Consider the following 17,084-nt stretch of genomic DNA (forward strand, 5'->3'; position numbering starts at 1 on the left):
GTTAAACAGGTGGTATGTTTCACCTTAGAGCTAGCTGCATTTATGGGGGAAGTCAATCCCTGTATCTAATTTAGCATGAGCACACTGAAAATCTTTAGGGCAGGTCCAGCCCTGCTCTGATGTCTGTGTAGGGATGGTAGGGTCAGGCTGATGTTAGTAGGATTTTTTTTGCCTTTTCTTTGTTTTCATGAAGTGTCGAAGCTCCACCTCACCACCCTTTTGGAGGATGTCAAAACAGATTTGAGTTGGCATTGGCTGATGGAGTTTGTGCTGCGATCGTTCACTGGGTCACTAAAACGAGAGCATATTTTATGATGGTGTTTCATGCAGTCCTCACTCTCCAGAGAAACCATGTAACAGAAAGCTCATTCGGCAGAACTTGGCACACATATTCCAGTATTGGCTCTGCAGCCCAGGATAATTAAAGAGGGAGAGCGTGGTAGATGAACAACATCTTTATTTGGCCTTTAAAATATGTCTGCTTTTGAGCTGCTTTGGGTACCACTTAGGCCAGCAGCTGAGGGCATGGAGTTTGGAATGGGATCCTATACTACAGAGAAACAGGGGAGGGCCAGAATTTTCAGAAGAGTTCAGTGCTCATAAATGGGGTTAGATTTTCCAAAATACTCCACTTCACTCCCATTTAGACACCAAAATATTTTTTTTTCTAAAGCCACATTTTCATTTGAAGTGTCCTGAGATTGAAGTGTCACACTGGGAGCTGTGGGGTACCAAACTTTTTGGAAAATCTGTTGCCAACTGTGAATGTTGATCCCTTGAAAATCCAAATCCATGGGGGTTTCAGGAAATATGTTCAATTGTGCTGAGCCATCTAAACTCAGAATTGCTCATGAGGGGGGAGGGGCTAAACGTACAAGCCTTAATTTGGGGGTTTGCATAGGGTTACCAGATAGCAACTGTGGAAAAAATGGGGCGGGAGTGGGGGGTAATAGGCACCTATATAAGAAAAAGTCCCCAAAAAATGGGACATCTGGTCACCCTAGGTTTGCAGGTGGACTCTTTTAGGAGCTTGGATGGTTGTAACAGTATTTTGTTATCTATCCTGTGCTCTTTTAATGGTAATTCTTTGGCTGTTAGCATTAAACACAGGGCAGTGGAATCTGTTTTGACTTGATGCATTACCTATTTTCCAAGTTCCTAAATCATCTTATCTCACATAGGTGCAGTAGCTGTACTCCTGCAAACCATGTTTGAGTGTATATTTTTTTCCTGCAATAGTCACTTCCTTTATTTTCATTGCAGCTAGGGCTGTCATCTTATCAACTGTTATAAACTAAGCAGTGCTGTAGGAAGTCAGTACTTGGAGAGGAGACATCACAATGGTCCATTTCCCCTGAGTCATTATGATATGAGTAAAAGGAAATCAAAATAGGAGGCGGAGTGGTCACCAGTTCTCATCAGAGTTTTCAATGTCACCTGGTGAGGAGGATTTGCATCATTTATGGTGACGGGACAGAAGGGGGAATGATAAGAAATTTATTTTAAAGGATTACGGGTCCCTGAAAAGGCCCATAGCAAGGAAAACAAGCAGGAGGTGCACTGAGTGCTTTCCACTGCCATTTCTCTCAGGATGGAGGAGGACCAGGGTGCATGGCTTTAAACATAGAAATGGGGAGAGCCAGGAAATTTTAAGAAAAAAGGCTAGTGCTGACAAGGCCAGAGACGAAGACAGTGGACTGCAATTTCTAGAGTGGGGAGAAGGGGAAGAGATTTTTTTCCCCCCATCTTTTCCAGGAGAGCGTAGAGATCAAGGTCATTATTAGGAATTTCATGATTTCTGGATTGAAAGGGGCATGATTTAATGGCAAGACAGCTTCAGAGCAATAGACAAGCACACTTGGACATTTGTGCTGCCTCAGTGGACGCAGCAGGCTAACTCAGAAAGAAGGCATTTATCCCTTTCATTAGCTATGTCTCCTGCATTTCCAATATGCTTTCAGGATGGAAAGCAGTAGGTTAACAAGAATAGGAATGAAAATAATTCCTATATTCAAGCGGCAGAATTAGGAAAGGGAGGTTACTTACCTGTTACTGGAGTCCTTCGCAATGAGCTGCTGCATATCCAGTTGTGGGATCAAGGCACCTGTGCCATGAGCTTCCAGAACCTTCTGGAAAGTAGTGTCTGTTGGGGCCCCTCGCCCCTTCCTGCCCCTCCTGGAGGGTTCAGAGGGTATGAAAGGGGGAGTTGGCCCCAGCCTTCCATCAGTTCCTTCCATTAATTATACTGAGGGTAACTGACCATTGAACAGCTTTCCAAGGGATGGGGTAGATTCTCTATGAATCTATGAAGTGTAGGTGGTGGATGTCTCAACCCTGAGGTGATTCCAATCAGTTAGGTTTACTGGGAACTTCTGAAATGCTGGGCCAGCTGCTCCATTGGAGTCATGTACTCCACTGGATCCAAGGGAGGCTTGGTACAGCTAAGGATGGGAACCCTTAGGTATTTCTATTACCCATGCTGAGGGGTGGCAGCTACCAATGGCACTACTGAATCCTAAACACTTTGTCCTCCAGAGTGAAACCACTCCAGAACCAGACTTGAAAAGTCTCCTTCCTGGGTTAGAACTAGGAGCTGGGAGGTCGGTAGCTCAGATCCCAATAATCTGTATAATATTCCAGGAATATCACTCTGTGTCACTCTGAAGCCTAAAATGTTTGCCAGGGAGAAGCGATGGCAGAAGCTACCAGCATGGCTGAGAGCTCTTTTTGTTCAGAATATCACCAGGTTCAGTCATTGCTGGGTTTCCTGGGTGCAGTTTTTTTAAGTTCTCGGCCATTTTGACTTTGATTTACATCTGTGCTATGTAAGCCACGTATCCATGCCAGGCCTAGAGACCACTGTGATAGCCAGTCACCACCCTTACTCTACAGCTAATTTGCATGCACCAATTTCAGTGGTTGTATGAGGGAGGTTGCCTAGATGGTGGTTTACCCGGCCCAACTGTCATACCCATGCACCCAACTGCCACCCACACAGATCATTGCAAATCTCCCAGCACAATACCCCCAGACACAAATCAACACAAACAGCAAAACAACACGAACAGCACACGTAACCCCAAAACCACATAGCCCCTCACCGCACTCCCCCCTCCTTTGCCATCCACACAACTCTCCCGGCACAATACAGCCTCCACTCAAATCAATACAACCAGCAAACAGCCTCCCGACTGGGATTTGTAGTCTGTTACCATCCTTTTGTTAAGTTCTCAGCCATTTTTGGCCTTATTACACACGATTTTACAAATTACACCCATGAGACAGCACAGGCCTCCAGCGACTAGTGTCCTAACAAAATTTCCTCCTCTGAGAGATCAGACACACAGATCTGTCAGTGTATCTATTATGTCAGTTCCAAGGAATATCAGAGTAGGTCTCTTGGTACCTCATATACTGCTCTAAATCTAACATGAGCCTATGGCACTCTGTATCCTCTCTGCAGAACCTTGGCAATGTGCTGTTTAATTCCCTGAAGAAGAAAAAGCATTCCAGATCTCTCTCGATCTCTCTGCCTTTGCATTCCTTGGCTACAAAGAAATGCTGAAGCCAATAAGCAGTCCTTTCTGGACAATCGGACCCAACACTGGAATCTGTTTTTCGAGTCTACAGAGATTGCATAGTATGGAAATCTTGGGATCTGTGAGATCTATCAATTCTGAGAAGTGAGGATTGGATCGGATCGGAGTACAGTATCTTCATGTCCTAGGGATTGGCCAGGAGCTCCACCAAACCTTAATGGCTATGTTGTCTAGCAGAAATTCGGCCACCCCAAATCAGGTTTCTGAGCAGACACCTGTCTGAGGATGTGACTGGCTAAAAAGGTATTCTGGCTAAGGTTGGCTAAATTTCTGCTGCACAACTGAGCTGTTAGGAATGGGCCAGGAGCCCGAGAGAGAGTCAATAGATCCTACCCAGAGCCAAGGGAACAGACAGTTCCAGAACTGACTAAATTTGCTTTTAAGACTTCTGATAGTAAGAGTCTAAGGATGACTCCCTCTTCTCGCCTTCAAAGCAGAAGGATGATAGATGCAGCATCAGCAAGGGGAAAAACCAGACAAGCAGGACATTGAGTGTGTGCATCGGAAAATGGCCAAATGAAGCAAATGTTAAAACTCTCCTCTCTAAAGAGAAATGCTGGATTAGACCAAAAGTTGGTAATGCATTTCCCCTGTCCAGTGTTTTGAGGACTTAAGCATTTAAATACCTTTGAGGATCTGGGCCTTCCATGCTGGATCGGTTTGCTCTGACCACTATGTTGGGCACAGAATCAGTAAGGCAAGCAGTTCTGCAACGATCGTGTTGGAATTGCAGTACTAGACCCCCAGTGATGTGAGTAGATGTGGGGCCTTAGTGGTACAGAACCACTAGTCAATTGACTCTCAGTACTCAAAGGTGACATTCTCATACTGGCTGGATCCCAAGTAACTGGACCTTTTCTTGCCAATTGTGCTTGGCAGTCATAAGAACAGCCATACTGGGTCCATCTAGCCCAGTATCCTGTCTTCCGACAGTGGCCAGTGCCAGGTGCCCCAGAGGGAATGAACAGAACAGGCAATCATCAAGTGATCCATCCCCGGTTGCCCATTCCCAGCTTCTGGCAAACAGAGGCTAGGGACACTTCAAAGCATGGTTTGGCATCTTTACCTATCCTGGCTAATAGCCATTGATGGACCTATCCTCCAGGAACTTATCTAGTTCTTTTTTGAACCCTCTTATAATCTTGGCCTTCACAACATCCCCTGGCAAAGAGTTCCACAGGTTGGCTGTGCACTGTGTGAAGAAACACTTCCTTTTGTTTGTTTTAAACCTTCTGCCTATTAATTTCATTTGGTCCTTCATGTTTAGCTGTCAAATCTGAATCCAGACTCATGCCCTGGATCCATGTTATCAGATCCAGATGCAGGCTTGGTTTCTGGCTCTGGATCCATAGCTGTTCACTACAGGCTTGTACTCAGCTGTCAAATCTGGATCCTTTTCCTTTTTTTAGAAAAATACAGCTCAGGATCTGTGCATTGTTGTGGATCCAGGTCTGGCTTTTGCAGCTCCAGGACCAGTGGGTGGCTGTTAAATGGAGATCTGAGTTTTTCAGCCCCAGATCCAGGCTTGGTTGCCAAATCAGGATCCTGGTTTTACAGCCCTGGCTCCATGCTTTGCTGAAGGACCAGACCCTTTGGAAACTGGATCTGACAGCCAATCAGTTTAGGGACATAACTAGGTCTCCTAGGTTTCAGAGTAGGAGCCGTGTTAGTCTGTATCCGCAAAAAGAACAGGAGTACTTGTGGCACCTTAGAGACTAACAAATTTATTAGAGCATAAGCTTTTGTGGACTACAGCCCACTTCTTCTGATGCGTCCAAAGAAGTGGGCTGTAGTCCACAAAAGCTTATGCTCTAATAAATTTGTTAGTCTCTAAGGTGCCACAAGTACTCCTGTTCTTTTTAGGTCTCCTAGGTCAATCTGAGACCTGGAGACCAGATCCTTAGGTAGATGTGGAACTTAGGGATGGCCAGACTTAGCAGACCAGCCTTCCATCAGCAGAGGTTTGTGAGGCACCCCCAAAGTCCATGCCAGCTGGCAAGCTCTATTTCTTTAAAAAACCTGACCAAACACTTAAATGTGAACAAAATTTGCACCCACAGCTGGAAAAAAACAGATGGGGGAAAAGGAAAACATTGAGGACAGTGTGTGCAATCCAAGCTTGCTGCACCTTTGGCAGTGGGACTGAAGGGTGGTTGGAACACCTCATTTTATATCCTGGGAACTCTCTAGGATTGGAAGGGGAAGGAGTGGCCTCAACAGACCATACTTTCTATAAATCACAGTGCAGGTGCTTTGATTCCACAAGCATGGACAGGTAAAGGCTACTTGAAGAAGTGCTGAATTTAACAGTTTTAATGAAAGGAATCAAATTCCCTTTAACACATTCTTCATGTTTTAGTGGGTTTTTGCTTTACAGCCAGCTTAGCCAATGAACACCAAAGTTCGTTATAAAACCAAGTCACATGTTCCCATATATACTTAACTAGTTGCTGAAAGCCTGTGTTAGCACAAAGGTGTAACTTGTAAAATTGTGTTTTTAAAGCTGAAACTTAAATTGGATAACAGCATGTGAAGCCCAGTGAGGATTGAACCCAGTGATTACAAAAAGAGCCCTCAACCATTGTTTAGTAGTTTTTATTGCTTCATGGTGATTATGTTCTATGCTTCAGAGGGGTGTTTGGGGCTTACTGTGTTCTGGTTGTTTTGATTTGCATGTGGGTTATCTTGTGCTAAAACTTGTGTAGATTGGAGTAGATGGCAAGCTTAGGCTATGCCTGTGTGGGGTAGCAGATGCTGGGTGGATTGATTTTTTTTTTACGCTTGCAGCTGCTTCCATAGTTTCATGCTCTTGGGATCTTACTACAGAGGTTCCAAAGGGAGCACCTGGAGTCTTTCTAAATAGGGTGCTAGCAAATCGCAAAAGCAAATCCACTACTTAGCATCTCACACTGGTTATGGAATGGATGAGTTTGGTGTGGAAAACATGCATTGTTAGAAGAAAGCATTAAAAATAAAGCACTGTCAAGGATTGCCTCCTGGCCAGATTTATAGCTGTGCTTTACAGGGATTCTAGCACCTTCCCCTGAAGCTTGGTCCGAGAGATACCAGAATAAATAGCACCACTGGTCTGACGTAGGACATTCCCTACCTAAATAAGGGTCAATTTGTTTGTAGACACATTTCAGACAATATGAGAGAGGCAGGTTGAGTCAGAAAAATTCCCATCTACACTGTGGTGTGGGAACCACACAACCACCCTTCCTGTAGTACACTGCATCTCTACCACTTTGCAAAGTAAAGAATGCATTGTTTTAGTCAAACTGAAGTTTTAACTACCCCCTCAAAGCTTAACCCCTAGAACCACCCACTTGTAGCTGGAAAGCTCACTCCCAGGAAGCTGTGAAGAATGTAAACATCCCCGTGGCAGCCCCTGTACAAATTGCTGAGAGCAGAGGGGGGAGGAAACAAACAGCTCTGATTTGGTACATTAAATCAAGGCCAGTGGTTCCAGGGGGTACATCAATTCATTCTAGATAGTTGCCTTGTTTTACAAGAGGCTACATAAAAAGTACTAAAAGGCAGTACAAACTAAAATTTAATACAGACCAAAGCAAGCAATGTCAGTATTAGTGCTGTGACAGTTTTGTAAGCACATAGTTTAAGTGAAGTAAAACTTGGTACATAAGAAATTAGACTCTTGAAAGGGGTACAGTAGTATGGAAAAGGTGGAGAACCACAGAGCCAGGTCATTTCCACACTGGTGTCTGGGTGCTTTTCTAGTAGTATAAAACGTCTGCCCAAGCACAGAGACCAAATGAGTAGTAAGGAGTGTTTAACACAAAGATACACCAAGAATCAAAGTCAATAATAGTAACAATGTCCTACAATACATAGTAGGGTAACCTCCCAGATAACTAAATCCAGACCCACTAGCTGCCTAGTGTTTCAACATGGTCATCAGCTAAGGCTGCCTAATTTGAGAAACCCCTGAATCAAACTCCAACTGAAGTCCACAACACCTGTATGTTCTCTGCTCTTCTGGAAGAGACCAAGGTATCATGCTGGACATGCAAAAACTAATACCCAAGCTCACTGACTTCTTGAAAATGTGGTCACTTTAGAATGTTACCTAAAATGTCAAGATTAGAGAGCAAGTTCATGCACAGATGCAGCTTATTACAATGCAGCAATTCATTTCCTATCATTAAAAATACCTTTAAAGAGTAGTCCATCATATCCAGAAAAGCATGTAGTTAGATAGTAACCACTGAAATTCTACAAAGGTACATGACTTCTATCCCATTTGTGTACACTGTTTAGGATTTTTAAAAGGGAGTGTATGATTTTGCTCTACTAAGACTGCAGCAATCTTAAAGTGAAAATACTTGCCTACTGACTGGTTTGCCTACTTTTTTTGAGCATGCTATCAGTTTAAGCAGAATGATTAAGAAAGTGACCATTTTTGCTAAATTACCAGGGACTCATTTTTTACTTCATGTTAGTCAGGAATAAGCCCCACTACATCAGATGGGTGAGACATGGATGCCAACCTCCAAGAACTGAAGCTGCTACTGAGTGATTTATTGTATACAGTGTATAACTCACTCCATTTTATTAACACCTAACAGCTGTATTTTCCTTGTGAATAAAAGTCAGTAGAATGGCACTAGTATAACAATTCCTTGCATTAAAACTTAAAGATAAAAGTAAATGATGCAGCACCCTCCTCTCTTTTTAGAGACATTTCAGGAAATTAAACCACAAGATTGTTCGAAGTATGATGGATTTAATCTAAATGCACAAAAATCAAAGAATGATGTACCATTTTTTCCCCCAGACATAGAAAGAAAAGGAGCATTATGCAGTTTGGTGCTCTAATTACACTTGAATCATGCCATGAATTATTTTTACACCCCGGGTGAAACCTCCATGCAAGACTTCAGTTTACAGACAAGCAATTTTAAGTCTCATGGACATACATGATAAAGCTAGGTTGACAAATTCTGAATCTCTGGTTATTAAACAGGTTGCCAACTCAATTATGGGAAGTCAACACCCTAGATATACTGAAGTGTTTTTTGAACAAGTGTTTCATTACTGAGAAGCACAACACTAAGCACTGAATTTAAGAGTAAACCTGACAGACTGCCCAGCCATCACAGGATCATAGATCCAGCCTCATTAAGTCATGGAGCACAGTTAGCTATTTCTAAGCAGCAAGTGGCTTCTCAAGGACTTGCATTTTACAACTGAAATGTAGTACTGCTAACTAGCAAATTATTCCAAATATTAAAATTTAAATGGCTGCAATTTGACTCCCTTTACCTTGAAACAGTATTAGATTAGAATTAAGATGTGCCTAAACCATCCTGATTTAAATGTTCTGCATAGAAATGTGTTAGATACTCAAAAGTTAAATGCTTACAACAAATTTGTAACCAAAACTTTAATCCCAAGGATTTCACAAAACATTTTACAAGTGACATGAAAATTCTTGCACAGTAATGTTGTTCACTTCTACAATGTACCCATATGCACTCAAGCCATCCACTCCAGTTGTGTAATTTGGTCTGCTCAAATTCTGTAACATATGGTTAGCCAAACAGCTTGCATTTTAGGCTATCAAGTATTTAAAAAAACTGCTCTAATTACATTAAGTACAAAAATTACCTAGGCCCAAGGGATAAAAATCTACATTTTACATAATGTAGCTCTTCAGAGTTTCAATATGGGATATCAATAGAACTTCCCAAAAAGCTCTGTACAAAACTATCTGCAATTCAGTCACTCTTTCTACTTGCTACTGGGTTTGCAATTTCTACCTTCTTTCCAAAAACTGTACTAGGAATCACCATCTTGTTCTGGATAAACTAATAGCCTGATGTCATAACAGATGTTTATTACAATGAATATTCACTGCAACCTTCCTTTCAAAAGGAATCTACATTTTATACCCAGAAAAAATTCCAGGACAGAATAGAAATATTTCTGTCTATGCAAGACAAGTTGAACACCACTCAAGGCAAATGAAAGTTAAGCATACGGGTACATTGTAAAACAAAAAGTTTTATTACAAATCATATGATCTGTTCAGAACCATATACAGATTCACATCTTTACATTTGTCACCTGTTACAAGATACAAGAAACAAAGCAAGTTCAACAGCTAAAACATTTTAAAAATGCACCAAGCTTTATGAAGTCTCCAACAAAACACAATGTTCTGTACATACTCCTCCCTCCTGTGCTCAGATCTAATGACTTCCTGTACACAGCTCCTCCTGAAGTCCTATTTTCTCTCATTTGACCTGGAACGACTAAATAAGAGAATGAAAGTTAGTTTATTAGAGATGGAATTAATTTTATTATTTTACTTGGGGAAATTACTTCCAGTCCAACTCTAAATTACATACTTGAAACTTTTGGAAAGTGCTTTAAAAACTGTATTGAGTGGATGAAGTTATGAAGATATCAAAACTGATCTTAGGTTACAAGTTCATTGAGAAAAGAACTTACCTAAAGCACTAAAGAAAAATGTTCACTGTAGCAGAGCTTTCAGTTACTGCATCGATGATATGGCATAATAAGATTAAATTATCAAAATTAAATAGAAAGTAAAATCTGAAGATACAACATATTCTTACCTACGAGACCTGGAAAAGGAACGGGAAGGCTTGTGATTTCTCTCCCGTGAAAGTGATCTCTCTCTCCTTCTGTCTCTAGAGAGGGACCTATGAGATTACAATGAAAGATGAATATCCACGAGTGAGAAGTTTAACTGGATTATATTACAAGAGAATGTTTGAATATGCATGACAGACCATTACTGTGCAAAGAAAAGTGTAAAGATAGGTCAAGTGTATTCAAGTGTCTTACAACTGAAGTGAACAAGAAAATTGCAGGCCTTTCCATCTTTGCAATGTACTATTTGAGCACCACATTAGTTTTTTATATCAAATTGCCTTTTTCAAATATCACTGCCTTATGTTTTAGCATGGCTAGTTCAGCACTGCATTAAGGGTACAATTCTATTACACCTCATTAAAAAGTATTCTCTGTAAAGTTGGAACTATTTAATCAGGAAACTTATCCATTAGTAAGGCAGTTGTGACAGTAGCCTCCTTCCTCATGTAGTTAAAGAGGAATAATCAGCTTGAATTCAGATACTGCTTAAAACTCCTATTGCATACTTACATTTAGTCAAATTTTAAAAATTAAATGCATAGTACTATAGTACTAGAGCCTGCTGGTTTCCATCTGATAATTTCCTGTGCTCAACCAACTGCTGTATCATGTAGCTACATGCTATTAAAGCAGCTTTATATTCCAAGAAACTAATGCATTTTTGCGATGGATGCAACTTTTCCTATGAGTGCTCTTAAGTGAAAAATAGAACTCTAGAGGCAGTCCACTTCATGAGTATGACAGCCTTGGGGTACCATCAATTTCCCCAACAGTTTGAGTGTCTCAACACAGCATCAGAGGGAAGCAGTGTAGCAACAAGGAAACACTGTGTATTACTGCCACGCATGCAGTAATGCTAGAAACCTAGCAATGATGGAGCAAACCCGAAGTAATGGAAATGCTTTCCCTCCCCCATCAACCCTGGAACCTATTAAAAACAGTCTTTAGGAAGTGTTCTTTGGAACATTAACCAAATCATCTTAAAACTTTTGTATCAGCAGAACTACTTTAAATATGACACTTGAGTGAATACAAGCAAGGACTTCACTAAGATGATTCCTTAGAAAGCACTCTGGATAAAACAGTAGAGCCCAGGTTTAACCAACTGCTGCTTACCTGCTGCGGCTACGAGAAAAGCTTCTCCTTCGTGGTGATCTAGAACCAGAAATAGAAAAATGAGCCTTTTTATCAATTTCTTTAGCATTAATGGGATGAGGTATTTCCCAACTTGTCAAACTCACTGTTGGGCCCAGTGAACGTGCCAAGAAACAACTGGCACCCATCGTCCAGTAAAAATGTATGGAAAGATTAACACAGTAAAACGAAGCTCAGTGTGAACAGCACTTTTGCAACCAAGAATTAATTCACTTTAACTTAATGCTTCACAGCAGACCTGTCCAATGCAACACTTCCATTTCAACTAAATCCACTGCCCAGAACACCACACCAAAGTCCCACAAGTGGTTCCAAAAAACAGCATAGACCAATGTTTTGGAACCCATGCAAGCCAAAAAGGTCCATGACAAGACAAGAGATACCAAGTGGAGAAAAAGTGAAAATGCGCTCTGTGTAAATACTGATATGCCATTAAGTGCTACATTAGAACTGCATATTTGTGACGGGCATTCTCTGAAATGCCATAGAGTGTGTTTAGACTTAAAAACCTTAGCTTGGCCCAGTTCATCCCAAAAAAGTAATTGTTTTAAGTTTTGAAAACGGTTAGTAAAACCATTTAAAGGTGATAGGACTTGGCAGATTTGCAAGGAAAAGCTAAATTTGTTAGAGCTTTATTAAAAATTTAGTTTGGCATCTCACATGCAAATATACCTCATTTACTTTTGGTTCCATTTACATTAAAAGTTTCCTTATCACCCTTAAAAGTTTTATTCAAGCAACATATGTACGTTACCACTCAATTATGCACAGCCAGCCTTTGATTGAGAAAAATAATTACTTATAAGCCGCTTACTCCTTATTTTAACCAGCAGTAAACTGTATAAGCAGGAAAAACTTACTAGTTTTTGGTTTCAACAAGCTAGAAATGGTGAGGTGAGGCTGCCGGACTGACTGCCAAGAAGAATTTGCTGAAAAGGTTTTGCCAGATGTTGCGTTGTATTTAGTTGGTTGGCGAAGGGGGTGTTGTGGATTTTTCCTGCTTTTTTGTTAGCCGAAGGCTGCTGCTGTAGTTGTTGTGAAGACATTTGGTAAATAAACAGCTGAGCTGATTGGCCGGGAATGTGTGGGCGGTCGAGGTGGCTGCTGCCGATTTGGTTAAGGTTGGAGAGAAGGCTGAGAGAAAACAGCATGCTCGGGAACCAAAGGGCGGTGCAACCTGACGACTGGCCATGCCTGGGTCATGTGAAACGACACCAGCCAAGCTGAATGGGGCGCGCTGGTCACATGACGCTGAAAGGGCTAGTTGACTGGCTAATGCAGACTCAGAGGGTGGTGAGAAGAGACATGATGGTGACTCTGTAACGGGTTCATTTTTATTAATAGATGGACCAAAAAGCATATAAAAATGAAAAACAAGCCATCAGTACAACCATCTATCAGCTAACATACGCCTATTGTGTTTTTTTTTTTAAAACAGCAAAAGGGACATGGTTTCAAGCTTATTCTGTGAGGACTTCACTCACCTGCAATAGGTAAATTCAGTCCTGTATGAACCATGTTGTAGGTGTGAGACGCGCACCATTATAGGACATCCAGACAATTTAGTCTGGGTCCAAGAATATAGGCAGTTACCAAAAACCCTGCTATATTTTAGATTGGGTTTGCAAAACTCAAATGACAGATATTGTCACAAGACGTTTTAAGTTCTTTACTAGTGTCAAATTAGATTTGTACATTTAAATGCAACTGTTACTTGTTTTACCATTATTAAACAGCTGCCTGCATGGCAAATATTTGAATTGTTACGAAGTGGAGAAATGCACTTGCATGGAAAAGCTAAGTTGCTGTATGTAATGTTTGCCATTATGGAGTAAAGGAAAGGGAACAGCCTAAGTAGATGTATGGGAAGAAAGGGAAAGTGACTAGAAGATGTGCAGATTTTAGGAAGGAAAAGGGTAAGTCCGGGGCAGAGGGCACTGACTATCAACTTACAGTGACCTAAGGACAAAAGCCAACGTTCAATACAATTTATGTTCACCTTGATTTTTTTATATAGTGTCTGGCATCTCCGAATTGTGATCAGGATGTTTAAGATGTTACCCATCAACATGCTTTAAAGAAAGCCTGCTTCTATGATGCTAAATGGTAACAATTTCAACAGCTCTATGCATGATCTTTGACCTAGGGTACCTGCGGCGAGGCGGAGGACTTCTTCTGCGATAATCATCTCGAGGACGCCTACCCCATGAGGGAGGCGGACCACGATTACGACTCCGTTTTTCACCATTAGACAGCTCCACCCTGACACGGCACCCGCAGAGTGTTCTGGAAAAAAGGTTACTGTTAATGCTCCAAGCAACAAATCTGTCTGCACTGAAGACACACTGACATAGCACTGGAGAAGGGAAATATTTCTTGTGTACATTTAGTCAAATATATAAGGTGCTTGGATACCAACATAATGAGCCCAGTACAAAATGACCTAAACAAATTCATAGGTGACCAGAGCCTCTCCTGTCCAAAGCTACTTAAACAGGGAGAGAGCCTTCAGGACACCGATTTTGTAGATTTGACTTCATTAACTCAAACAGTAGTTTATATACATCTGATACAGCTGGAAACTAAAGAGGACTGATTTTACTAAACACTGCAGTTTTATACCTTCACAGCATTTCTGTCTTATGTCAAGATAAAAATCTTAATTAATTGAAGCAGATTTTACTGTATACTCTAGAACAAAAATGGCTTCCCTAATACCATTTCTGAGAGAACAAAAAATCCTGCATCTCCTCTCGCCATATAGAGGATTTTACAAGAAAATTAAAGCAATTCATTTTTAAATTTGATTGAGATGAAGGGACAGCATTTAACACTCAGGTACAATTTACGGAAGTCACAATTGCACTATGGCAGGGGTTCTCAAACTGGGACTCATGAAGTTATTACATGGCGGGGTTGCGAGCTGTCAGCCTCCACCCCAAACCCTGCCTTCCCTATAGCATTTATAATGTGGTTAAATATATTTAAAAAAATTAAGAGGGGTCGCATCAGAGGCTTGCTATGTGAAAGGGGTAACCAGTACAAAAGTTTGAGAACCACTGTACTAAGGTTTACTGTGAAGTTTGTACTCAGTTGTAGCTATAGAGACCTGTGAATACAAAATCAAGGTAGGTTGCTCAGCTGTTTATAATATGTTCAAATCTGGCTGGCAGTCAAAATGCAAATATGTTTATATCAGTATTTTAAAAGATATTTAATAGCTCAAAATTCAAATATATCTTTGTTCTCATGCATTTCAAATTTTAAACTTAGCTCCATCTTAAAAGCAATGATCGAACACCAGACACTTCTGAAGTGTTACATGTATTTAATAGTATTTATAAGTTATTTCACAAAAACTAAAAATTCCCTTCAACTCAAAATGAAGTGTTATTGACTTAGTGTCCATCTCTTGTGCCCCATATACCAGGCACAGGTGGACTCAAACTAGGCTGAACTCTAGAGGCTCAAGTATTTCTTCTAGATGTGTTTAGGTATTTCAAATTTCCAATCTCAGACCAACTCTATACTAGAAAGGGTTTGTCAGCATATCAGCAAATTATATCAGCTTATACCAACAAAACATTTCCTATACCAATTCCCCAAATGAAAAGCTATAGCAGCAAAAAGACTTCTTTGCAGGTATAAATGCCTCTACACTAGGGCTTTGCCAGTTAAACATAATGAATCACACCCGTAACCAACATTACACAAGCAAAGGATTCTAGATTTGGCTTCAATGACCAAAAATATGAACACTGAAATTATCAGTGAAAAAGGCCTATTTTTACAGTTAACCACCTCAATTAAAATGGTTATTCTGCATTATAAATTAAACTAGTCAGTACGTAATACTAACCAACAACTGCATGACTGGTTAAGAAACTCAAGACCATGATGTTTCAGTGTTACTCGATCTTTGTCAATTTAAGTGTGAATACAAGTTGCTTACTGGCTATAGCATTTAGTTTTAATTAAATTAACTACATCGCCTAAAAAGCAAGTTTTACCTTCCATCTAATTCTCTCACTGCATCAGCTGCATCTCGGGGATCTTCAAATTCAACAAAAGCAAAGCCAGGAGGATTTCTAGCAACCCACACACTGCGCAGTGGTCCATAGTAGCCAAAAGCTCGTTCCAATTCAGTTTTGTTGCCATTGTTGCCAAGGTTACCTACATAAACCTTGCAGTCCAGCGGACAGGAGTCACGATGCATCACTAGAAGAGAAATACTGAAAGTAAATTTTTTTTTTTACTTCCATTCAACCTACAGATAAGTACAGTATTTTGGCCTACATCCTCAGCGGTTGTTAGGCTGCTAACTTCCACTGAAATCCATAGGAGTTAGGTACCTAAAAAGTACTGCACCCAGAAACCACAGCAATGATAGATAATGAAGTATAAAGATTAGGCTCCCCACGGGTTAACCTGTTAAAACTATAAACGGATTTTTCTTCACTAGGATTTTAACTCAAGTTAGTTAACTTGAAGAAAGAACACCCTTCTTTGGGAAAGAGGAACGAGGAGTACTTGTGGCACCTTAGAGACTAACATTTATTTGGGCCTAAGCTTTCGTGGGAAGAAATCAGGACCTGTGGTTCTTTAACCCCTGGCTCCTGGAGACTATGCCAGGCACAGGTGGAATCAAACTAGGCTGAACTCTAGAGGCGCAAGTATTTCTTCTAGCTGTGTTATTAGGGAGACACACGTTATTAGGAGACTAGCCCGCCCGGGTTTAAATGTCGGGTCTGGAAAGTTGGCACCAGCAAAACCTGCAGGGGGCGCCGCAGCCCTCGCGAGCCGCGGGCTCCATTGTTCTCAGAGCAGCGCGCGAAGCGGATCTGCGCATCCAGGCGCAGGATCGGGGGCCCGGGATCGGGGTCAGGCCCGGGCGCCCGCCGCAGAGGGGACCCATCCGGCTTAGGCCGGGCACGTACGACCAGCCTGTCCCGCCCCGCCTGGGGCTGCACGGAGAGCGGGGACCCCCTTCCCGCGCAGCTCGGCGGCAGGCCCCGCGCTCCCTAAGCCAGCTCCCATTCCAGGGAGCCGAGATGGGAACTGGGATCCATCCAGGCCCGCCCCACTGAGGACCCTCGCCCCGGACCCCCCCGCGGCGCCTCTCGCCCAGCCAGGCCTGGTCTCGCCACGCCCCAGTCGCGATGGGGGGGGTCCGCGTTCGCTCCTCGAGTGCGATCTCCCCGCTGCGCCCCCGCCCAGGTCCCCTCAACGGAGCGGCCGCCGCCCGGGCCCGGCACACAAAATGGCGGCGGCTCTTTGTTCAGCGCCGGCGGGGCCTGACGCCTCCATCCGCCCCAACGCGGAGCCCGGCCCCGGTTCAGCCCGGCCCTGGTCCCCAGGTGAGGCGCTCACCGATTCCGGGGGTGGGCGAGTGGGTGCGAGAAGCGAGCACGCGCTACGCCGCAGCCGACTCGATCCCAAACACGCTCCCGCTCTGCTTCTCCTCGCTGGACAAAATGGCGGCACCCGCCTTCCCTGCCCGGACTTATATAGCCCCACCCTGCCACCACGTGCCCAACCGGCTGTCAAATCACAGAGCGCCTCTCAAAGGAGTGACAGTTCCATGGAACCCGCCCTCTCTTGCTTTCTGAATAGGGCCTGTGCCAGGCCTTCCCCCTCCCATCGTCCAGCAGCGCCAGACCTCAGCCCTGGGGCCCACTGGGGACC

The 17,084-nt window shown here is 42.5% G+C and overlaps 1 protein-coding gene across 1 annotated transcript; it reads right to left on the reverse strand.

Moving 5' to 3' along the window:
- Positions 1-8,326: 8,326 nt before the first annotated feature.
- SRSF3 (serine and arginine rich splicing factor 3) lies at positions 8,327-16,881 on the reverse strand. The gene is made up of 6 exons (XM_054028532.1): positions 16,770-16,881; positions 15,410-15,617; positions 13,551-13,685; positions 11,361-11,399; positions 10,205-10,291; positions 8,327-9,877 (listed from the first exon to the last, which is right to left on the reverse strand). The coding sequence occupies exons 2-6, from the start codon at positions 15,613-15,615 to the stop codon at positions 9,850-9,852; spliced, it is 495 nt and encodes a 164-aa protein (XP_053884507.1). The 5' UTR covers positions 15,616-15,617; positions 16,770-16,881; the 3' UTR covers positions 8,327-9,849.
- Between the last annotated feature and the right edge of the window lie 203 nt (positions 16,882-17,084).

Source organism: Malaclemys terrapin, chromosome 4 (genome assembly GCF_027887155.1).
Source record: "Malaclemys terrapin pileata isolate rMalTer1 chromosome 4, rMalTer1.hap1, whole genome shotgun sequence".
Lineage (NCBI taxonomy): Eukaryota > Metazoa > Chordata > Testudines > Emydidae > Malaclemys > Malaclemys terrapin.